Raw genomic sequence first — 23,033 nt, 5'->3', positions numbered from 1 at the left:
GTCCCTGGACCCCCCTCCCCACCCAGCACCCTCCAGGGTCCTTCCTGCCCTGGCAGGGACAGGGACAGTCCAGGCTGTGGGCATGGACACACTGGGGACAGGGACACTCCAGGGACAGGGGCACGGCAGGGACAGGTAGGGCCTGGGACCCACAGTGGACAAGTGAAGGACAAGGACACACAGTGGACAGGAGGCTGGACACAAAGGGACAAGGACACCCAGGGACAGGTACACAGCCCCTGAGGGGCCAAGGCCACTGCAGGGCTGGTGTTGGGGTCCCTTCTTGGGAGGACAAGAGCCACGCTGGGGGACAAACAGGAGCAGGGTCCCACCCCACGTCCCTGGAGTCCCTGTCCCACCCCTGGTGGCTCCTGCCAGTGCAGGGACAAAGTGCCCAGGGTGCCCAGCCCGGGGGACCCCACACAGCAACACCCCTAGGGTCCTGTGGCCCCCTGGAGTGACACCTGGGGCCACCCTGCAGCCACTCCTGAGTGACCCATGGGGATGCCAAGGTGATGTCGTTGTCCCCCCTCCCAAACCTGTCCCTGGGGGCTCCTGGGACATCACCTGTGTCCCCCTCGCTGTGTCCCATCCAGGCCATTGTAATGTCCCCATTCTATGTCCTGTCCTGCCTTTGTCCCCACCCTGGTGTCCCAACCCCAGTGACCCATCCTGGTGTCCCATCCCAATGTCCCATCCTGGGACATCCCATGGAAATGCTGCACCCCAATGTCTCAGTTCCCTGTCCAAGCCTGATGTCCCAAATCTGCCCCATCCCAGTGTCCCATCCCGGTGTTCACCATCCCAGTCTCCCAATGTCCCAGTGACCATCCTGGTGTTCACCACGCCAGTGTCCCTGGTGTCCCAACCCAATGTCCCAACCCAGTGTCCCATCCCCAGTGACCCATCCTGGGACATCCCATGGAAATGTCGCACTCCAATGTCTCAGTTCACTGTCCCAACCTGATGTCCCAAATCTGTCCCATCCCAGTGACCATCCCAGTGTCCCATCCCGGTGTTCACCATCCCTGGTGTCCCATCCCAATGTCCCCATCCCTGTGTCCCATCTGGATGTCCCCATCCTGCTTTCCCAGGGCAGTGTCCCCACCCCAGTGTCCCCACTGCAGTGTCCCCAGCCTCATCCCACTGTCACACCTCTGTGTCCCACCCCAGTGTCCCCAGTCAGGTGTCCCAGGCCAGGCTCCACCCCAGGATGGGCTGGAGAGGTGGGGCTGGGGGAGCCCCAGGGGGTCCCAGGTGTGCACCTCAGTTTTTCCTCCCAGGTTCTGCACCTGGGCCAGGGAGACCTTGGGCAAGAACCCAGCTGGGCCAGGAAGGGCCAGGGAGCACCTGGGGGAAGGACCTGGGAGGTGGGTGAGCCCATGGGGAGGGATGTGAGGGCCTTGGACACACCCTGGACACACCCAGGGGCCCCCTGAGCTGGGCTGGGCTGAGCGAGGGCAGAAGGAGGGGGCTCTGCCCCTGTGCCCAGGTGAGACCCCACCTGCAGAGCTGCTCCAGCCCTGGGCTCCCACACAGGGAGGATGAGGAGCTGCTGGAGAGAGCCCAGAGGAGGCCAGAGCGTGCCCAGGTGGCCAAGGAGGCCAATGGCTCCTGGCCTGTGTCAGGAGTGCTGTGGCCAGCAGGAGCAGGGAGATCATTCTTCCTCTGTACTTGGCACTGGTGAGGCTGCACCCTTCCCTTATTTTTAAGATGAAACAAGTAAGGAACTGAGAATCACTCCTGGAATCCAGGTTTTTTTGTCTTGAGCCCCTGGGGTTTGTAATTCTTGGTAGAGGGGAGCTGAGTTGTGTCAGAGGGGGAACAGGTGCTGTGGGGAATGCAGGACTCAGTTCACCTGGGAACACAATTCCCAGGTCCACCACCCAGGTGGATTTCTGGGAGCCTGGTGATGCAGCAGTGCAGGCTGGGGACAGAGTGGCTGGACAGGCAGAGGGGGGCCTGGGGGTGCTGGTTGGTAGCTGGGTGGACATGAGCCAGCAGTGTGCCCAGGTGGCCAAGGAGGCCAATGGCTCCTGGCCTGTGTCAGGAGTGCTGTGGCCAGCAGGAGCAGGGAGATCATTCTTCCTTTGTACTTGGCACTGGTGAGGCTGCACCCTTCCCTTATTTTTAAGATGAAACAAGTAAGGAACTGAGAATCACTCCTGGGATCCAGGTGTTTTTGTCTTGAACCCCTGGGGTTTGTAATTCTGGGTAGCAGGGAGCTGAGTTGTGTCAGAGGCACTGTGGGGAATGCAGGACTCAGTTCACCTGGGAACACAATTCCCAGCTCCAGCACCCAGACAGATTTCTGGGAGCCTGGTGATGCAGCAGTGCAGGCTGGGGACAGAGTGGCTGGACAGGCAGAGGGGGGCCTGGGGGTGCTGGTTGGTAGCTGGGTGAACATGAGCCAGCAGTGTGCCCAGGTGGCCAAGGAGGCCAATGGCTCCTGGCCTGGGTCAGGGGTGGTGTGGCCAGCAGGAGCAGGGAGCTCATCCTGCCCCTGAGCTCAGCCCTGGTGAGGGCACACCTCGAGTGCTGTGTCCTGGTCTGGCCCCTCAGGTTGGGAAGGATGCAAAGAGGAGAGCAGAGAGGTTGGAGAGGGGATGGGAACACAAACCCTGTGAGGAACCACTGAGGGAGCTGGGGGTGCTCAGCCTGGAGAAAAGGAGGCTCAGGGGTGCCCTCATCACTCTAAAACTCCCTGAAAGGTGCCTGTGCTCAGCTGGGCTGGGCTCTGTCTGAACTGACAGAACCAGAGGACACAGCCCTAAGCTGTGCTAAGGGAAATACAGGTTGGATTTTGGGAAAGAGGTTTTACAGAAAGGGTAATGAAGTTCTGGAATGTTCTGCCCAGGGAGGTGGTGGAGTCACCGTCCCGGGGTGTGTCTAACAAAGCCTGGATGTGGCACTGGGTGCCAGGGCTTGGTTGAGGTGTTGGGGCTGGGCTGGACTCGATGATTCCATGATTCTGTAAGGCCCCGGAGCTGCTCCAGGGCTGGAGCTCCTCTGGAGCCAGGCTGGGAGAGCTGGGGGTGCTCACCTCACTGTGGGGAGAGCTCAGAGCCCCTGGCAGGGCCTGGAGGGGCTGCAGGAGAGCTGGAGAGGGACTGGGGACAGGGAATGGCTGCCAGAGGCCAGGGCTGGATGGGAGACTGGGCAGGGATTCCTCCCTGTGAGGGTGGGGAGGGGCTGGGATGGATTTCCCAGAGCAGCTGGGGCTGCCCCTGGGTCCCTGGCAGTGCCCAAGGCCAGGCTGGAGCAGCCTGGGACAGAGGGAGGGGTCTCTGCCAGGGGTGGGATGGGTTTTAGGGTCCCTCCTAACCCAGTCCACTCCATGATTCTGTTGTCCCACCCCAAAATCGAGCTCAGGGCCCAGCGCCCCCATCCCTGTGTCCCAACCAGCGTCATCCCAGTGTCACCCAAGTGTCCCACCCCAAAGTCCCATCCCCACAGCCCCAATGTGCCCTCACTGTCCCACGCCCGTGTCCCCACCCCGATGTCCCCACCCCCAAACCCCCACGTCCCACCCCAACATCCCATGTCTCCTGTTCCCATGCCAGTGTCCCCAGCCCTGTGTCCCCATCCAGAACTGCCCCCCCTGTGCCACTCAGAGCCCATGGTGCACCCCCCTCAGTGCCCCAGGAGTCGGGGAGCCCCCCTGGCACCCCTCAATCCATTGCATATTTTTATTGGATCAAAGTTACAGACCTGGGGGGGAAATAAAAAATAAATAACCCCCCAGAGGGTGGGACCCCCCCGGGGTGTGGGGGGTGGGGGGCAGGGATCGCCCCGTCTGTCTGTCCTGGGGGTCAGGGCTATGTACAGGGGTCCGTCTGTCCGTGCTGCAGGGGCTGGGTGGCACCAGCCCCACCCGGGGGGGCCTGGCCCCCTCCTTGTGCCCCCCGCTGCCAGCCAGGGGGGCCGGGGGGGCCCCGCTCTGGGGTGGTCCCACTGAGGGGGGGATCCCCCTGCATGGGGGGTCCTGTTGAAGGGGGGATCCCTCTGCCCGGGGGGGGTCCCCTCGTGTGGGGGTCCCCCTGCCTGGGGGTCCTGCTGCCCAGGGAGGCTCCGGGGGGGACCCTGCTGCCCGGGGTGGTTCTGGGGGGGTCCCCCTGCCCGGGAGGGGTCCCTGCCCCCCGCTCAATCCTCGGTGATGCCCTTGGCCCGCAGCTCCTCCTGCACCCGGGCGAGGTACGTGGGGTCGGGGTACCCGAACCTGGGGGCAGAGGGGGAGTGAGTCAGGCCCTGCCCCCTCAGGTACCCTCCCCTCACCATCCTCCCCCCCACACCCCAGGTGCCCCCAGTGCCCCCTCCCCCAGCTGGTGCTGGATGTGGTGGATGCTGTTCCCCAACCCCCCAGGTGCCCCCCCACATGCACAGGTGCCCGCCAGCCCCCCCAGGTGCCCCCAGACCCCCTGGCACAGCCGGGGCAGCCAGTCTCCTGGTGGGTGCTGTCCCCAACCTCCCAGGTGCCCCCACACGCCCTGGCACAGCCGGGGCAGTCAGTCCCGCAGTGGGTGCCATCCCCCAACGCCCCAGGTGCCCCCCAGGTGCCCCCAGACCCCCTGGCACAGCCGGGGGCAATCAGTCTCATGGTGGGTACTGTCGCCCACCCCCTCAGGTGCCCCCCAGGTGCCCCCACACACCCTGGCACAGCTGGGGGCATCTTGTGGTGGGTGCTGTCCCCCACCCCCCAAGAGCCCCCCAGGTGCCCCCAGATGCCCTGGCACAGCTGGGCGCAGTCAGTCCCATGGTGGGTGCTGTCGCCCACCCCCCAAGTGCCCCCCAGGTGCCCCCACACCCCCTGGCACAGCCGGGCGCAGTCAGTCCCGTGGTGGGTGCTGTCGCCCACCCCCCAGGTGCCCCCAGGTGCCCCCTGCCCCCCATGCCCCCCGCACAGCTGGGGCCCGCCGGTGCAGTTGGTCTTGTGGTGGATGTCGTTCCAGGTGATGACGTTGGCACGGCCGGTGGTCAGCGAGGTGCCCACGGTGAAGGTGAGGCGCTGGGCGAAGGCCTTGCGGAACAGCCCCAGCACCTTGTTCCCCTCGGGGCAGTCGGGCAGGTACGCCACGCGCGTGGTGCCCGGGTACCGCACGCCCGGGTTTGGGTGCTCCACCTGGGCAGGGGGGGGACAGGTGAGAGGGGACAGGGACACTGGTGTCAGTGTCCTTGTGGCACCAGGGGACAGGTGAGGGGACAGGGACACAGGTGTCAGTGCCCTTGTGGCACCAGGGGACAGGTGAGGGGACAGGGACACAGGTGTCAGTGCCCTTGTGGTGCCAGGGGACAGGTGAGGGGACAGGGACACTGGTGTCAGTGCCCTTGTGGTGCCAGGGGACAGGTGAGGGGACAGGGACACAGGTGTCAGTGCCCTTGTGGTGCCAGGGGACAGGAGAGGGGACAGGGACACAGGTGTCAGTGCCCTTGTGGTGCCAGGGGACAGGAGAGGGGACAGGGACACAGGTGTCAGTGCCCTTGTGGTGCCAGGGTACCGCACACCTGCATGGGGTGGGGGACAGGTGAGGGGGGCAGGGGAGTGACAGGGACACAGGTGTCAGTGCCCATGTAGTGCCAGGGTACAACACACCTGCACAGGTAAGGGGACAGGTGAGGGGGGCAGGGACAGGGGCACAGGGGGACAGATGCCAGGGTCTGTCTGCTCCTGGGGTGCTGCAGCCCCAGGTTCAGGTGCTCCACAGGTACAGGGGGCACAGGTATGGGGGAGGAGCAATGGGGAGCACACAGGACAGGTGCCCGTGTGGTGCCCAGGGACTGCACCCATGGGGGATGGAGGGGACCCACAGCAGGTAAGGGCAGGGGGACATGGGGACAGGGGAATGCGGGGACTGGGGGACAGGGGGATGGGGAGACAGGGGAAGGGCTGGGGACACGTCACCTGCCCGGGGGGTGGGGGGCAAGAGATGGGGAACAGAAGGAATGGGGGGATGGGGATCAGGGCTGGGGACACCCAGGGTCATTGGCAGCACCCAGGGCTGTTAGGGACACAGGGGCATTTGGGGACACCAGGGCTACAGCAACACCCAAAAGGATTTGGAGACACTTGGGGACACCTGACAGGATGTGTGGGTAGCCCAGGGATGCTGGGTACACCCAGCAGGGCTTGGGGGCACCCAGGGGCACAGAGCTGGCTCAGGGGTATTTGGGGACACCCAGAGCCATCCATCAGCACCTGAAGGTGCTGGGGACACAGTACCGTGCCAGGCCACCCAAGAGCATTTGGGGACACCCAGGGGCGCCAGGGCCACAGACTGAGGACGTGGGAGCACCCAGGGCTGCTGGGGACAGAGGAGACCTAGGAGCACTTGGGGCTACCAGGGGCACAGGACTGGCTTGGGACACCCATCAGGGTTTAGGGACACCCAGGAATGGTGGGGACACCCAGCAGGATTTGGGGACAACCAGGGGCACTGGGGGCACAGAGCTGAACCCGGGGCACTGGGGGCACCCATGGGGGCACTGGGGGCACCCAGCAGGATTTGGGGACGACCAGGGGCACTGGGGGCACAGAGCTGAACCCGGGGCATTGGGGGCACCCATGGGGGCGCTGGGGACACCCAGCAGTATTTGGGGACAGCGAGGGGCACTGAGGGCACCGGACTGGGTTGGGGCAACCATCAGGGTTTAGGGACACCCAGGAATGCTGGGGAGCCCCAGCAGGATTTGGGGACAACAACAGGCACTGGGGGCACAGAGCTGAACCCGGGGCATTGGGGGCACTGGGGGCACCCATGGGGGCACTGGGGACACCCAGCAGGATTTGGGGAGAATGAGGGGTGCTGGGGCACAGAGCTGAACCCGGGGCATTGGGGGCACCCATCGGGGCGCTGGGGGCGTAGGGCCGGGCCGGGGACACCCAGCGGGATTTGGGATCGCCCGGCACGATGGGAAACCCCTCCCCCGGCAGCCCTGCCGCACTCACCCCCTGCACGCCGGGCGGGAAGACGTACTGGATGATGATGGTGCCGAAGGCCTCGTAGCCGGGCAGGGGCAGCGCGGCGTCGCGGGTGACCAGCATGCGGCCGTCGGGGGGTTGGTTGCCCACCAGCTGCCCGTAGAAGCGGCCGCAGACGGGGCAGGCGGAGCGCACCTGCAGCGCCCGCGCGATGCACTCCCCGCAGAAGGAGTGCCGGCAGCGCTCCAGCGTGCGCGGGCCCCGCATCTCGCCCAGGCAGATCGGGCACTGCCGCTCCGGCTCCTCGTCCCGCGCCGGGCCCGCGCCGGGAGAGCCGGCGGCGCCCGCGGGGGGCTCGGGGCGGGCCCCCAGCACCTCCCCGTGCCGCTGGCTGCGCTTCTTCAGCTCCTTCTCCGTCTCCTTGAGCAGCGCCTTGAGCGCCTTCCGGGCCGGGCAGAGCCCCGCGCCGCCGGGAGGGGCCGGGGGGGTCGCGCAGAGCTGCAGCACGTACAGCTCGGGGGTCTCGCCGTCCACCAGGATCCGCACCCGCGCCTCCTGCGCCAGCAGCGCCAGGCGCGCCGCGCGCTCCCGCGTCACGAACTCCCACACGCGCTTGGGCACCGTCACCCGGCTCTTGGCCCCGGGAGCCCCGCAGCCCGACATCCTCGAGAGCACGAAGGACACTGCGGGACAGCCCCGGGGCACCTCAGGGACGGGCACACGGGGCACCCCGAAACAGCCACGGGCACCCCGAAACACCCGGGAGTGGGCAGGGACACCCTGAAACGGGCAGGGACACCCTGAAACAGCCACGGGCTCCCCGAAACAGCCGGGACTGAGCAGGGACACCCCGAATCATCAGGGGCTGGGCACGGACACCCCGAAACACCCACGGGCTCCCCAAAACACCCAGAGCCGGGCACATCCTCAGGGACAGGACCCTGCTGGCACTGTCACCCCACTCCTGCTGGGGTCCCCGCACATCCTCGAGAGCACGAAGGATGCAGAGACAGCCCCGGGGCACCTCAGGGCTGGGCACACGGGGCGCCCCGAAACACCCATGGACACCCCAAAACACCCGGGACTGAGAAGGGACACCCCAAAACAGCCGGGGCTGGGCACATCTCCAGGGACAGGACCCGGCTGGCACTGTCACCCAACTCCTGCTGGGGTCCCCACACCCTGACATCCCTCACAGCACCAACGACACTGTGAGGACACCCCAAAATTGCCGGGCTGGGCACGGGCACCCCAAAGCCCAGGGACTGAGCACAGAGCTCCCAAGCACCACAGACACCCCAAACCAGCAGGGGATGGAGATGGAACCCCCAAAACCTCCTGAGCCTGCAGCCCACCGCCACCATCACCTGGCTCTTGGTGGCCCCCCTGCACCCCAACATCCCTGACAGCATGAACGACACCAGGGCATCCCAAAACTGCCAGGGATTGGGCACGGGCACCCCAAACCCCAGGGGCTGGGCACAGGACCCCCCAAACCCCAGGGGCTGGGCACGGGACCCCCCAAACCCCAGGGGCTGGGCACAGGACCCCCCAAACCCCAGGGGCTGGGCATGGGACCCCCCAAACCCCAGGGGCTGGATCCCCACTGGCACCATTGCCTGGCCCCCCAACACCCCAAAATCCTTAACAGGACAAACACGGGGGGGACACCCCAAAACCATCAAGGGTTGGCCGTGGGACCCTTTGAACCCCAAAATTTGGACATGGGATCTTCAAAGCCTGAGACTGGGCACTGACCCCCCAAAACCTCTCAGAGTCAGGCTGTGAACCCCCAAAATCCTCTGAGACTGGGCATGGACCCCCCCCCAAACCCCTCTGAGGCTGGGCATGGACCCCCCAAATCTCTCAGAGCCTGGGCAGGGATCCCCAAAATCGCCTGACCCTGGGCATGGAGACTCCAAGACCCCAGAGCCTGGGGACTGTGGGTCACCCCAAAACCCTGGAAATCTGAACATGACCACCCCAAACCCTCTGAGTCTGGGCATGGACCCCTCCAGACCCCCCAGAGCCCGGCCATGGCACCCAGGAGGTTGCACGGTGCCCACCCTGAGGGGGGCACAGTGCCCCCCACCCCCGGGGGGGACGTTCACCCACCCAAGGTGCCACCCAAGGGTTAAACCTGTCCTGTCCCCAAATCTGGGACACCGCGGGGGGGGTCACTGCGCCGTGACCCCCGGGAGGGGGGTGAAAAAATTGAGGTGCCCCCAGCACGCCACCCATCCCCGGGGGGTGTCCGAGGGGGTCCCCAGAACAGGGGGGTGCCCAAGGGGGATGCCCAGAACCCGTGGGTGCTCCATGGCCGAGGGGTCTCACAGCTGCTCCAAGGGGGTCCCCAACAGCCCGGGGGGAAGGGTCCAAAGGGGGTCCCCAGAAGCCGGGGGGTGCCCGAGGGGGTCCCCAGAACTTGGGGGGGAGTCTGAGAGGGATGCCCAGAACTGGGGGGTGCCCGACGGGGTCCCCAGAACTCGGGGGGGTCTGAGAGGGATGCCCAGAAGCCGAGGGGTGCCCGAGGGGGGCCCCAGAAACCGGGGGGGGGGGTCTGAGAGGGATGCCCAAAACTGGGGGTGCCCGAGGGGGTCCCCAGAACCCGGGGGTGTTCCATGGCCGGGGGGTCCCACAGGTGCTCCAAGGGGGTCCCCCAGAGCCAGGGGGTCCCACAGCCCGGGGGAAAGGCTCCAAAGGGCGTCCCCAAAGCTAAGGGCCGTGCACGAGGGGGGTCCCGGGACAGGGGGGGTCCCCAGAGCGGGGTGTCCCCCACACCCACCTGGTGAGCCCATGGGGGACACGAGCGGAGGGCGGCAGATCAGCAGAGCCACGAGCCCGGGGCTGGGGGGACACGGGGGGATACGGGAGGGTCACAGACGGCCCCCACCATCCCCAGACCCACTTTGGGGGTCCGTCAACCCCCCCGGATCCCCTCCCCCCGCCCAGGTGACACCACAATAACAACAGCACCGTCACCCCCCGCGTGTCCCCAGGGGACCCCCGGCCCCCAGAGCCCTTCCGGGGGGGGGGGGGGGCAGCAGCTCCTGGGGGTCCCCCCGGCCCCCCAGACCCATCCAGCCCCCCCGGAGCGGCCCCGGGGCTGTTTGTCCAGCCATGATCCGGGGGGAGGGGCCTGCGGATCGGGGGGGCTGAACGCACCGATGTCCCCCCGGTGCCCCCATCCTCCCCATCCCCCCTAAGGGCTCCACGAGGGGGGGACAGGGTGGGGGATGGGGCCGGAATGGGGGGGGACAGGCCCGGGGGAGCGGGGGGGTCCCGAGGAGGGGGAGGACAGGCCCGGGGGTGTCCCGAGGAGGCCCGGGGGGACGGACGGGCCCGGCGGTGACGGGACAGGCCGGGGGAGGAGCCCGGGGGGTCCCGGGGAGGCCCGAGGGGAGCGGACAGGCCCGGGGAGGGGTCCGGGGGGTCCCGGGGAGGCCCGAGGGGAGCGGACAGGCCCGGGGAGGAGCCCGGGAGGTCCCGGTGAGGCCCGAGGGGAGCGGACAGGCCCGGGGAGGGGCCCGGGGGGTCCCGGTGAGGCCCGAGGGGAACGGACAGGCCCGGGGAGGAGCCCAGGGGGTCCCGGTGAGGCCCGAGGGGAGCGGACAGGCCCGGGGAGGGGCCCGGGGGGTCCCGGTGAGGCCCGAGGGGAGCGGACAGGCCCGGGGAGGAGCCCGAGGGGTCGCTGCGGTGCGAGCAGCAGCAGGCCCGGGGCGGGGGCCGCGGGCAGAGCACGGTGAGGGGGGCCGGGGGGTGCCGGGGTCGCGGGGGTCCCGCACGCACCGGGCCCGGGCGGGCGCAGCATCGCGGGCGCGTCCGGCGGCGGGGGGCGCCCTGCGCGCGGCCGCCTCACGTGACCGCGCGGGGCGGGGCCGCCATGGCAACGGGGGGGCGGGGCCATGGCAACGGCGCGCGGGGCTGGCGGGGAGGGCGTCGCCATGGCAACGCGCCTGGGGGCGGAGAGAGGGCGGGGCCATGGGAAGGGGGGCGGTGTAGGGCGCAGCCTGAGCGGCGGGGGCGGGACTATCGAGCCGGGAATTCGGGGGTCCCCGGGAATGGCGGAGCCGGGTTTGAGGGGCGCAGGGGGGTCGGAGGGGCCCAGGGAACGGGGCGGACTCAGGACCGGTTCAATAATTTATTTCTCGGTACAGAGCGGGGGAAGGAGCCCCATAAATGGGGTGGGGGGCGCAGGACACACGGCACCCCCACAGATGGGGGACAGGGGTGTCGGCCCAGCAGGCCCCGCCCCCCCGGGGGTCCCACGGGGCCGGGGTCCTCCCCTGCCCCCCGGGAGCTGCAGTAAAGAGGGGGAGCCGGAGCCCCCCAGGTCCCACACAGAGGGAGGCACGGAGTGGCCCCCAGCCTCATTTGGAACAGGGGTGGGGGCTGCACCCCCAGGAGGTCACGACTGGGGGGCCCCTTTCACCCCCCTCTGGGGCAAGTAGTGTTTGACCCCCTCCCAGCTTTGGGAGGGGGCAGAAGGGTCCCAGAGCCCCCCGAGGTGGGGAGGGGGGGCACCCCAGACCCCCCCAGTGCTCGGCCCAGAGCCCCCCCGGACCCCCTTAGATAAAGTTAAGGCACTTGAGTTGTGGAACCCCACTGCGGGGGGGTCACTGTGGGGCTGTGGGTGTGTGGGGAGGGGTCAGCACACCCTGGGGGGGGTTTGGTCCCGTGGGGGGGGGGGGCCGAGCCCCCCCTCAGGCGAAGATGTTGGTGATGAAGTCGAGGAAGCGCTTGGCGTATTGCTCGGGGTGCACCGTGGAGATCTCGGCTCCGGCCTGGGGGGCAGGAGCGGCTCAGAGCCCCCCCAGGCACAGAGCCCTGCCCCCGGGAACCACCCCCAGCCCCTCCTCACCCCCCTGGGAACCCACCCCTCCCCCAGACTCCCCCCAGGACCCAACCCCAGCCTGGGCACCCCCTCCAGCTTCACTCGACCCCCCCACAGCCCCCCCAGTCCCAACCTCCCCACAGCCCCCACCTGTCCAGCCCCCCCAGACCCTGCCAGGGGCTTTAACCCTCCCCAAATCCTCCTCTGAGGGCTTGGCCCAGGTCCCCCCAACTCCTCCCTGTCCCCACCTTCAGCACTCCAACAAACCCCCTCCCCAAAAAACCAAGGGGGTGCCAGCCCTGCCAGCCCCAGATGGGAAATGCCACCCCCCAGACTGGGGTGCCCCCCCTCAGTTCAGAATTGCCCTCCTCCCAAGTTTGGGGTGCCTGCTCCCCAGTTCAGAACTGCCCCAGCCCAGTCCGGGGTGCCCCCCCTCCCACCCCCACTTCAGGGTGACCCCCAATCCGGGGCCCCCCCCCAGTCTGTGCTCCCCCCAGCTTGGGGTGCCCCCTCACCCCGTCTTTGTGGTGCTCCCCCAGTTTGGGGTGCGCCCCAGTCCGTGCCCCCCCAGTTTGAGGTGCCCCCCAGTTCAGGGTGCCCCCCTCACCCCGTGTCTGGGGTGCCCCCAGCTGTGGCCCCCGTTTCGGAGTGGCCCCTCACACCGTGTCTGGGGTGCCCCCCAGTCCGTGCCCCCCTCACCCCGTGTCTGGGGTGCCCTCAAGTCTGTGCCCCCCATTTCGGGGTGCCCCCCCCACCCCGTGTTTGGGGTGTCCCCAGCTGTGCCCCCCGTTTCAGGGTGCTCCCTCACCCCGTGTTTGGGGTGCCCCCCAGTCCGTGCTCCCCAGTCCGTGCCCCCCTCACCCCGTGTCTGGGGTGCCCCCAGCTGTGCCCCCCGTTTCGGGGTGCCCCCTCACCCCATGTTTGACGGTCTTGGCCGCGTGTGCCGCCTTCTTGCGGGCGTCGTACTGGGTGAGGACATCGATCAGCCCCATGAAATAAACCTCGCGCCGGGGGGCTCCTGGGGGGCACAGCCGGGGGGGGTCAGCGCTCCCTGCCCCCCAAACCCCCTGGGACCCCCCGGGACCCCCGGCTCACCCTCGGCCCCGCGCAGGGCGTACACGTCCACGCCGGGGTCGAACTCGCCGGGGCCCAGGGGCCGGTAGGAGTTGAGGAGCCCCCCCAGCCCCTCCGGGGAGGTGCCATAGGGACCCCCCAGCCCCCCATCATCACCCCCGCCGAGCTCCTCTTCCTCCAGCTCCTCCTCCTCCTCCTGCTCGCCCCGCTCCACCTCGTGGATGCCCAGCAGCAGGCTGTAGTCCATCAGCTTCTGCTGCACCAGGAACTGCGGGGACAGGGCAGCAACTGGGGGAGGCCACGCCAAAACCCTGGGGGGGGCTTCACCCCAAAACCCCCAGAGCCTGGGCACTGTCACCCCCACAGCCATCAAATGCTGGATGTGATCCCAAAAACCCTCCTCAGGGTTGGGGGGACAACCAAGGGGTCTTTAGGAGTGGGGGACACCCCCATGGCCACACAAGAGAGCCCCCAAACCCTCAGAGCCCGGGCACAGGGGACCTCCCCCAAACCCCCAGAGCCTGGGGGCACTGAGACCCCCACAGCCATCAAATTCTGGACATCATCCCCTAAAAACCCCCCAACTCTCAGGGCTAGGGGACAACCAAGAGGTCATGAGGGGTGGGGCCTGGGCACTGGGAGGCCAAAGGGTCACTTGAGGTGGGGAGAAAGCCCCCCTGAATCCCCTGGGACCCCCGGGGGGTGCAGCCCCCCACTCCCACCTCCACGTCCCTCTTGAGTTTGTCCATGAAGTCGCGCTGCTGCTCCTCCTCCACGAACACCTTCTCGTTCTTGTTGAGGAAATCCACGTCCTTCAGGGTGGGCAGCTCCTTGCCCTGGGGAGGGACGGGGGGGAGCCCCCCGGACACCCCTGAGCAGGAGGGGACACCCCAGGGCTGTGGGACCCCCCCAGGCTGTGCCCCTGGGGGTCAGGGGCCAGCCCTCCTCAGGGAGGGGGGCAGCTCATGAGCTGTCCTTACTGGGGAGGAGGGAAAACGAGGCCTGGAGACCCCCCCCCCCCCAATTCAGGGGGTTCCAGCATCCCCCTGCAGTACCTTCTCCTTGTCACTGGCCTCTCGGTCCACCAGGGAGCCCTGCAGGGAGCAGAGGTGGCAGGAGGGGTTTTGGGGGGAGGCTCCCCCACAGCAGGACTCAGAGGGGCTCGGGGACACCCCAGTACCTTGAGGTCATACTTCCTGTGCACGGGCAGGCGGTGGCTGAAGAGGTTCCTCATGACCAGCAGGTAGGTGTCCTCGCTGTCCACGCTCACCCGGTACATGCCCAGGAAACGCGGCAGCAGCGTCTGCCCGTGGCACTGCACCACGTACTGCGGGGACAGGGACATGGGTGGGACACAGGGACATGGGTGGGACACAGGGACACGGCTGGGACAGGGACACGGCTGGGACAGGGGACACAGCCACACAGGGACACGGCTGGGACACAGGGACACGGCTGGGACAGGGGACACAGCCACACAGGGACACGGCTGGGACAGGGGGACACGGCTGGGACAGGGGGACACGGCCACACAGGGACACAGCTGGGACATGGGGACATGGCTGGGACACTGGGGACATAGCTGGGACAGGGGACACAGCTGGGACAGGGGGACACAGCTGGGACACAGGGACACAGCCATACAGGGACACGGGGGACACAGGTGACACAGCCACCCCCCGGTGGGTGACACCCCAGGGCACCAGTGACACCCCAGGGCATGGCCCTGGTGACACCCCCAGGGACAGAGGTGACACTGCCGGGCACAGAGGTGACATCCCAGTGACACCCTGGGGACACAGGTGACACCCTGTGCCCCATGCCCACCGTACCTGGTGGCAGTGTGCCAGCCCCTGTGCCCCCCGTGCCCGTGCCTGGTGGCAGTGTGCCAGCTGCCGTGCCCCCTGTGCCCCCTGTGCCCATACCTGGTGGCAGTGTGCCAGCCGCCCGTGCCCCCTGTGCCCATACCTGGTGGCAGTGTGCCAGCCCCCGTGCCCCCTGTGCCCCCTGTGCCCATACCTGGTGGCAGTGTGCCAGCAGCCCGTGCCCCCTGTGCCCATACCTGGTGGCAGTGTGCCAGCCCCCGTGCCCCCTGTGCCCCCTGTGCCCATACCTGGTGGCAGTGTGCCAGCCCCCGTGCCCCCTGTGCCCCCTGTGCCCATACCTGGTGGCAGTGTGCCAGCCCCCGTGCCCCCTGTGCCCATACCTGGTGGCAGTGTGCCAGCCCCCGTGCCCCTGTGCCCCCTGCCCATACCTGGTGGCAGTGTGCCAGCCCCCGTGCCCCCTGTGCCCCTGTGCCCATACCTGGTGGCAGTGTGCCAGCCCCCGTGCCCCCTGTGCCCCCTGTGGCCCATACCTGGTGGCAGTGTGCCAGCCCCCGTGCCCCCTGTGCCCCCTGTGCCCATACCTGGTGGCAGTGTGCCAGCCCCCGTGCCCCCTGTGCCCCCTGTGCCCATACCTGGTGGCAGTGTGCCAGCAGCCCGTGCCCCCTGTGCCCTCTGTGCCCATACCTGGTGGTAGTGTGCCAGCAGCCCGTGCCCCCTGTGCCCCCTGTGCCCATACCTGGTGGCAGTGTGCCAGCAGCCCGTGCCCCCTGTGCCCATACCTGGTGGCAGTGTGCCAGCAGCCCGTGCCCCCTGTGCCCATACCTGGTGGCAGTGTGCCAGCAGCCCGTGCCCCCTGTGCCCATACCTGGTGGTAGTGTGCCAGCAGCCCGTGCACGTCGGCCACGTCCTCGCTCGACAGCTCCTTCAGCACCAGCGTCCGGTCGGCCGAGAGCAGCAGGCGGCGCCCACTGCCCACCCAGCGCGGGGGGCTGCGTGCCAGGGACACCTGGGGACACGGGACACAGCTGGGGACACGGGGGACACAGCCACACCAGGACACGTGGGGACACGGGACACAGCTGGGGACACGGGGGACACAGCCACACCAGGGACACCTGGGGACACGGGACACAGCTGGGGACACGGGGGACACAGCCACACCAGGGACACCTGGGGACACGGGACACAGCTGGGGACACGGGACACAGCCACACCAGGGACACGTGGGGACACGGGACACAGCTGGGGACATGGGACACAGCCACACCAGGGACACGTGGGGACACGGGACACAGCTGGGGACACGGGGGACACAGCCACACCAGGGACACCTGGGACACGGACACAGCTGGGGACACGGGACACAGCCACACCAGGACACCTGGGGACACGGGACACAGCTGGGGACACGGGACACAGCCACACCAGGGACACCTGGGGACACGGGACACAGCCACACCAGGGACACCTGGGGACACGGGACACAGCTGGGGACACGGGACACAGCCACACCAGGGACACAGCTGGGGACACGGGACACAGCTGGGGACACGGGGGACAGCCACACCAGGGACACAGCTGGGGACACGGGACACAGCTGGGGACACGGGACACAGCCACACCAGGGACACCTGGGGACACGGGACACAGCCACACCAGGGACACCTGGGGACACAGGACACAGCTGGGGACACGGGGTACAGCCACACCAGGGACACAGCTGGGACACGGGACACAGCTGGGGACACGGACACAGCCACACCAGGGACACCTGGGGACAACGGGACACAGCTGGGGACCCGGGACAACAGCCACAACCAGGGACACCTGGGGACACGGGACACAGCTGGGGACACGGGGACACAGCCACACCAGGGACACAGCTGGGGACACGGGACACAGCTGGGGACACGGGACACAGCCACACCAGGGACACCTGGGGACACGGGACACAGCCACACCAGGGACACCTGGGGACACAGGACACAGCTGGGGACATGGGACACAGCCACACAGGTGACACAGCCACCTGGGGACACAAGGGACACCTGGGGACACGGGGGACACAGCTGGGGACACAGCTGGGGACAAGGGACACAGCCCCACCAGGGACATAGATGGGGACATGGGACACAGCCATACAAATGACACAGCCACAATGGGGACACTGGTGACACAGCCACACAGGTGACACAGCTGGGGACACAGGGGACACAGCCACACAGGTGACACAGCCACAGTGGCGACACTGGTGACACAGCCACACAGGTGACACAGCCACACCAGGGACACAGGTGACACAGCCACCCCTGCAGGGGGCACCTGGGGGCACAGGTGACACAGCTGGGGACACAGCCACCCAGGGACACCGGTGCCACCCCCAGGGACACAGGTGACACAGCTGGGGACACAGGTGACACCCCCAGGGGACACAGGTGACACAGCCACCCAGGGACACAGGTGACACAGGTGACAGAGCCACCCCGCGGGGGGCTCTGCACCAGGACACCTGGGGGTACACTGCCAGGGGACAGGTGACCCAGCCAGGGGACAGGAGGCCAGGAGCCCGGCGACAGCCCCGGGTCCCCCATGTGACACATGTGACACACGGTCTGGAGCTCCCCTCGGGTGCCCTGTGGGGACCCTGACGGGAATCCTGCCTGCCCAAGGTGGGGGGACACCAAAAATCCTCAGGCCCTGTGTCACATTTTCTGAAATAGGACAGGATTCAGAACATTTTCTGAAAAAATCTTCTGAGTATATTCAGAATTCTGAACAATCCCTTCGCCAGGATTTCTCTCCTGGGAAGCTGGGAAGCCTCAGAGAAAAAGGAAAACAAGAATTATCTGATTGCTTCTCCTGGGTTTTGCTGCTCTGGAATGGGGTTGGGGATTGTTTACCCACAGGTGAGTGTGTCATTGGTTTCAGGTGAATTGTTTTAATTTAATTTAATTTAATTTAAGGGCCAATCACAGCCAGCTGTGTTGGGACTCTGGAGAGAGTCAGGAGTTTTCATTATTATCTTTTAGCATTCTGTCAGTATCCTTTCTCTGTTCTTTAGTTCAGCATTCTTTACTATAATACAGTATTATAAAATAATAAATCAGCCTTCTGAGAGCATGGAGCCAGATCCATCACCCCTCCCTGCAGATCCAAGACCTGCCAGCATCCCAGCAGGGACCAGTGAGGACACGAACATCAGACACCCCCAGCCCCCCAAGGACCTTCCCCAGCCCTCCCTGCCCACTCTGGCTCCGTTTCCCTCGGCTGAGGTGACACTTCCTGGGATGGAACCAATCTCCAGCAGCATAAAGAATTTTTAATTCTATTTTAAAAAGGGCCTTTCCTGTGCCATGCACATTCTCTGAAAGAATTCTTTCACCCAGGATTTTTCTCCTGGGAAGCTGAGGAGCCTCAGAGAAAAGGAAACCAATTCTTATCTTATTTGCTTCTCCTGTGCTGTGCTCATGTGGAATGAGTTTGGGAATTGTTCACCCACAGGGGATTGTGTCACTGGGTTCTGCTCTGAGCTGTTTTCACTCTTTGGTCAATCAGGGCCAGGCTGTGTTGGGATTCTGCAGAGTCACCAGTTTTCATTATTATCTTTTAGCATTCTGTTTGTGTCCTTTCTCTATTCTTTAGTATAATTTAGTGTAGTGTCACTGCCATATTTTATGAAAATCCTTTTGCTAGGATTTTCTCCTGAGAAACTGAGAGGCCTCAGAAACGAAATACAAACAATAACTATCTGATGGCTGTGGAATGTGGTCTGGAGATGGTTTAGCAACAGGTGCATCTTTGATGGGTTTCATGTGAATTGTTTTTACTTACTGACCAATCCCAGCTAGCTGTGTCCAGGCTCTGAGCAGTCCCCAGTTTTCATTATTATCTTTTTAGCACTCTGCCTGCACCCTCTCTCTGTTTATCAGTATAGTACAGCATTCTTTAGTACAATATAGCACTATAAAATAATAAATTAGCCTTCTGAGAGCAGGGAGTCAGACCCACCAGCCCTCCCTTCTCCTGGGAGCCCCCCAAACACCAGACCCCCCCAAAGCCCCCCAAAGCCCACCTGGTAGTCCTGGTCGTCGACGCCGAAGCGCTCGCGCAGGTTGCGGAACACCTGCGGGCAGTACTCCTTGAACTTGAAGTGGCTGGGCAGGTTCTCCCTGAGGGTGGGGGGGCTCACGTGAGTTTCTGGGTGCTCCCCGCTGGGGGATGCCCCCCCATGTGCCCCCCGTGGCGCTCACCTGTTGAACAGGTGGTTGTTGACCTTGATTTTGGAGCTGGCTTTGAAGTCGTCGGGCAGGAGCATCACGGGCAGCGGCACCTGGCTCAGCTCGTTGATCTGGGGAGGGCAAGGTGGGACCCCCGCCAAACACCCCCGGGCACCCCCCAGGCAACACCCCCGGGCACCCCTGGGACCCCCGAGAAACACCCCCGGGCACCCCTGGGACCCCCGGGAAACACCCCCGAGCACCCCTGGGAATCACCCCGGGGCACCCCTGGGACCCCCGAGAAACACCCCCGGGCACCCCTGGGATCCCCGGGAAACACCCCCGGGACAATGAAGAACCTCGGGGACCCCCAAGTGTGGGGATGGGGACAGTGGGGACCCCGGGGATGGAGCCAAGAGAAGGGGACATGGGATAGGAACACAGGATGGGGACACGGGATGGGGACACGGGATGGGGACAATGGGGATTCCGGGGGATGGAGCTAAATGATGGGGACATGGGATGGGGACACTGGATGAGGACACGGGATCCTGGGGCATAGAGCTGAGGGATGGGGACACGGGATGGGGACAATGGGGATCCCGGGATATGGAGCCGAAGGATGAGGACATGGGATGGGGACAGGGGATCCTTGGGGCATGGAGCTGAGGGATGGGGACGCGGGATGGGGACACGGGATGGGGGCAATGGGAATCCCGGGGAATGGAGCCGAAGGATGAGGACACGGGATGGGGACGGGATCCTGGGGCATGGAGCTGAGGGATGGGGACACGGGATGGGGGCAATGGGGATCCCGGGGGATGGAGCCGTGGGACGGGGGGCAATGGGGATCCCGGGCGGGGGAGACCGAGGGCTCCGGGGGCAATGACGGTCCCAGGGAAGGGACACGCTGGGGGCTGCGGGGGTACCGGGAACACACGCGGGGGTCCCGGAGGGATGGCACGGATATCCCGGGAGGGGACTGGGACCGGCACCGGGGATCCCAAGGGCCGCTGAGGTCCCGGACAGGCGGGGAGGGCACATGGGGGTACCGGGGCAAAGAGCCGCGGGGTCCCGGTGCCGGTTGCTGACCTGGTGCGTGACGCCCCAGGCCAGCACGGCCAGCAGCGGGTCCGCGGCCCGCGGCAGTTTGACGCGCTGCGGCACGAAGCGCTTCTGCTTCTTCTTCGTGCGGGCGGCGCCGGGGCCTGGCCCGGGGCCGGGGCCGGGACAGGGACCCGCCGCCGCCGCCATGGCCGCCGCTTCCGCCACTTCCGCCGTTTCCGCCGCCGCTTCCGCCCGCCCCGGCGCGGCACCGGAACCCGGAAGTAGCGCCAGGGGCGGGGCGGGGCTGGCCCCGGGGCCGCGCGGCCGCTAGGGGGCGCCAGGGGCCGCGGGCGGCGCGGGAGGGGGCGTGGGAAACCGACAGGGGGCGCCCTACAGCCCGGGACACGTGACAGGGACACGTGACAGGGCCAGGTGTGATAGGGCCAGGTGTGACACCTGCAGGGGACACCTGACAGAGCCAGGTCTGATAGGGCCAGGTGTGACACCTGCAGGAGACACGTGACAGAGCCAGGTGTGATAGGGCCAGGTGTGATACCTGCAGGGGACACGTGACAGAGCCAGGTGTGACACCTGCAGGGGACACGCGACAGGGCCAGGTGTGACAGGGCCAGGTGTGACACCTGCAGGGGACACGTGACAGAGCCAGGTGTGATAGGGCCAGGTGTGACACCCGCAGGAGACACGTGACAGAGCCAGGTGTGATAGGGCCAGGTGTGACACCTGCAGGGGACACGCGACAGGGCCAGGTGTGACAGGGCCAGGTGTGACACCTGCAGGGGACAGCTGTGTCGCTGCCACAGGGGACAGGTGTGACAGGGGCAGGACACAGGTACGATCCCACAGAGAACCTGTGTGACACTGACAGGGGACACCTGTGATTGCCACAGGGGACATTTGTGATAATGCAGGGGACAGGTGTGACCACACAGGGACAGGTGTGACCCCATTGGGAGAGGTGTGACCACACAGGGACAGGTGTGACCCCCACAGTTCTGGTGGCTCCGTGTGTGCCCTGGGTGTCCCCAAGCTCTCCAGGTGGGACGGGTGGAGTGGGAGGAGTGACAAAGGGACAGTGAAGGTCACGATGATGACGGTGACAACGATGACAATCATGAAGGTGACCGTGAAGGTGACAGCGATGAAGATGAAGGCGACGATGATGAAAGTGACAATGACAAAGGTGATGATGAAGGTGACAGTGACGAAGGTGATGATGAAGGTGACAGTGACGAAGGTGATGATGAAGGTGATGACGAAGGTGATGATGAAGATGGTGACGAAGGAGACAGGGGCGGGGCTGGGGGGGGGGCCAGCAGTCCAGGTGTCCTGGTGTCTCTCCTGGCCCCGCCCAGGGAGGGGTGGAGCTGTTCCACGGCCTCGGGCACCTGGGCAGCCTCACCTGGCCAGGTGCCAGTGGGGCATTGACACCTGCAGGGGCACGTGTGACCCCGTGGGGACAGGTGTGTGGCCCACATGGGGACAGGTGTGATCCCACGTGGGACAGGGACCCCCCCCCTTGGGGCACTCGTGTGTGCCCCCACAGGTGACACCGGCTGTCCCTGTGGGCACGGGGGAACCGATAGGGGGCGCCCTATCCCCATGGGGACACGTGTGACACCTGCGGGGACACCTGGGACTCCTGTAGGGACACGTGGGACACCTGCAGGGTCATGTGTGATCACCACTGGGACACGTGTGACACCTGTAGAGACACATGGCACACCTGTGGGGACAGGTGTGACACCTGCGGGGACAGGTGTGACCACACAGGGACAGGTGTGACCCCACAGGGACAGGTGTGACACCTGCAGGGACAGGTGCGGCCCCATGGGGACAGGTGTGACCGCACAGGGACAGCTGTGACACCTGCAGAGTGCCCCGTGCAGGTGCGGGTCCCACTGCCCCTCCCCAGCCCCCGTGTCCTCCCTGCTGCCCCCAATGCCCGCTGTGACCCCAGCTCTGCACCAGCGCCCCCAAATCCCCCCGTGTCCCCTCCCCAAATCCCCCGTGTGTCCCCAGTGCCCCCCAATGTGCCCCCCTCCCCAAATCCCCTGTGTGTCCCTGCACCCCCAAATCCCCCAGTGTGTCCCCAGTGTGCCCCCCCTCCCCCAAACACCCTCACTGTGACACAGCTCCCCAGCCCCCCTGAGCCGCCCCCTGCCCCCCCAGCCTGCCTCAATCCCCCCAGCCCCCCACGGCCCCCTCCAACCCCCTCACCCACCCCCAGCCCCCCGGAACCCCCCGGCCACCCCTGAGCCCCCCAGCCCCGCCAGCTCCTCCGGGCTCCTCTCAGCCCCTCCCCGCCCCCCCCAGCCCGTCCTGAGCCCCCCCCAGGACCCCTCTGAGCCCCCCCAGGCTCTCTCAGAGCCCACCAGGACCTCCCTGAGACCCCCAGGCTCTCTCAGCACCCCAGGACCCCCCAGGCTTTCCCGCCCCCCCCGCCCCCCCAGGATCACCCAGCTCTCTCGGATCCCCCAGGCTCTCTCAGAGCCCCCCCAGGACCCCCCAGGATCCCCAGGCTCTCTCAGAGCCCCCCCAGGACCCCCGAGCCCCCCCAGGACCCCCCAGGCCCCCGCGGACCCCCCCAGGACCCTCCAGTCCTCCCCGAGCCCCCCAGGACCCCCGAGCCCTCTCAGCCTCTCCCGCCTTTATTGCGCTCCGGCCGCGCGGGGCGGGACATGCAGCGCTGGGGGGGGCGGGGGGCGCGGGGACCCCCCCAGAACGGCCCGGGGGGGAGGGGGGGGCACAGCCGAGATGCCAAGCGAGGGGACCCGGGGGGGGGTGAGGGGGGGGGGCTGAGCCGCCCCCCCATTGTGGGGCCGGGCCGGGGGGCGACATTCTCCAGGTTAAGGCAGCTCGGGCGGCCCCGGCCCCCCCCACACCGGCCCGAGCCCGATCGGGGGTCCCGGGGGGGTCCTGGGGGGGGGGGCGGCCCCCCCCCCCCCACGGGGCGAGCGTGGCACGAGCACAGGACACGGGTGACACCGGGACATGCGAGCGGAGCCGGGTCTGGCAGCACCTGGGGGGACACGCGGGTTGGGGGGGCAGAGGCACCCGGAGTCCCCAAGGATGGGGGGCGGGGGGACCCCGAGCCTGCA

The 23,033-nt window shown here is 66.9% G+C and overlaps 3 protein-coding genes and 1 long non-coding RNA gene across 54 annotated transcripts in view; 1 reads left to right on the top strand and 3 right to left on the bottom strand.

Moving 5' to 3' along the window:
• Nucleotides 1-1,586: 1,586 nt before the first annotated feature.
• On the top strand, nt 1,587-2,632 carry LOC127060543 (uncharacterized). Its single transcript, XR_007779732.1, has 2 exons — nt 1,587-1,890; nt 2,304-2,632. It is a non-coding gene; the product is annotated as an uncharacterized LOC127060543 (long non-coding RNA).
• Nucleotides 2,633-3,675: 1,043 nt separating this feature from the next.
• On the bottom strand, nt 3,676-10,793 carry DTX3 (deltex E3 ubiquitin ligase 3). Of its 2 annotated transcripts, none has more exons than XR_007779660.1 (5): nt 10,706-10,793; nt 9,702-9,763; nt 6,972-7,599; nt 4,902-5,119; nt 3,676-4,219 (listed from the first exon to the last, which is right to left on the bottom strand). XR_007779660.1 is itself a non-coding variant. In XM_050984134.1 (5 exons), exons 2-5 carry the CDS (start codon nt 9,712-9,714, stop codon nt 4,144-4,146), a joined length of 963 nt encoding a protein of 320 aa, XP_050840091.1. In that variant the 5' UTR covers nt 9,715-9,763; nt 10,706-10,793; the 3' UTR covers nt 3,676-4,143. The 2 variants fall into 2 exon arrangements, 1 of the variants encoding a protein (XP_050840091.1); XM_050984134.1 differs by having other exon boundaries at nt 6,944-7,599.
• A 251-nt stretch (nt 10,794-11,044) lies between these two features.
• Nucleotides 11,045-20,161, bottom strand: PIP4K2C (phosphatidylinositol-5-phosphate 4-kinase type 2 gamma). Of its 50 annotated transcripts, none has more exons than XM_050983924.1 (12): nt 16,478-18,611; nt 16,119-16,281; nt 16,030-16,084; nt 15,874-15,981; nt 15,711-15,820; nt 15,516-15,656; nt 14,005-14,151; nt 13,880-13,918; nt 13,547-13,660; nt 12,846-13,092; nt 12,665-12,768; nt 11,045-11,700 (listed from the first exon to the last, which is right to left on the bottom strand). In XM_050983924.1, the coding sequence occupies exons 1-12, from the start codon at nt 17,248-17,250 to the stop codon at nt 11,620-11,622; spliced, it is 2,082 nt and encodes a 693-aa protein (XP_050839881.1). In that variant the 5' UTR covers nt 17,251-18,611; the 3' UTR covers nt 11,045-11,619. The 50 variants fall into 50 exon arrangements, with proteins under 50 accessions (XP_050839881.1, XP_050839885.1, XP_050839883.1 ...); XM_050983928.1 differs by having other exon boundaries at nt 15,766-15,981; nt 16,478-16,586; nt 16,621-18,611; XM_050983926.1 differs by having other exon boundaries at nt 15,927-15,981; nt 16,032-16,281.
• Nucleotides 20,162-20,241: 80 nt separating this feature from the next.
• The window catches only part of KIF5A (kinesin family member 5A), an 18,032-nt gene continuing 15,240 nt past the window's right edge, over nt 20,242-23,033 (bottom strand). Inside the window, exons 16-18 of the mRNA XM_050984800.1 lie at nt 21,335-21,363; nt 21,019-21,232; nt 20,242-20,304 (exon numbers count right to left, since the gene is read on the bottom strand). Coding sequence (XP_050840757.1) covers nt 20,242-20,304; nt 21,019-21,232; nt 21,335-21,363 — 306 coding nt within the window. The remainder of the gene's footprint in view (nt 20,305-21,018; nt 21,233-21,334; nt 21,364-23,033) is intronic.

This window comes from Serinus canaria, chromosome 25 (genome assembly GCF_022539315.1).
Source record: "Serinus canaria isolate serCan28SL12 chromosome 25, serCan2020, whole genome shotgun sequence".
Lineage (NCBI taxonomy): Eukaryota > Metazoa > Chordata > Aves > Passeriformes > Fringillidae > Serinus > Serinus canaria.
The sequence above is the reverse complement of the archived record's forward strand: the minus strand, read 5'-3'. Positions and strand labels throughout refer to the sequence as shown.

Coding starts and splice junctions, on each gene's coding strand:
- DTX3 (XM_050984134.1), bottom strand. Junction 5,120..6,943: donor TCCCGCCCGGCGTGCAGGGG/GTGAGTGCGGCA, acceptor CCCCCTGCCCAG/GTGGAGCACCCAAACCCGGG. Junction 4,220..4,901: donor TGCACCGGCGGGCCCCAGCT/GTGCGGGGGGCA, acceptor CTCTGCCCCCAG/GTTCGGGTACCCCGACCCCA.
- PIP4K2C (XM_050983922.1), bottom strand. CDS start 17,250: ATGTGTCACATGGGGGACCCGGGGCTGTCGCCGGGCTCCTGGCCTCCT. Junction 15,982..16,031: donor GCTGTGTCCCGTGTCCCCAG/GTGTCCTGGTGT, acceptor TCCGTGTCCCAG/GTGTCCCTGGTGTGGCTGTG. Junction 13,661..13,879: donor AGGCCAGTGACAAGGAGAAG/GTACTGCAGGGG, acceptor GTCCCTCCCCAG/GGCAAGGAGCTGCCCACCCT.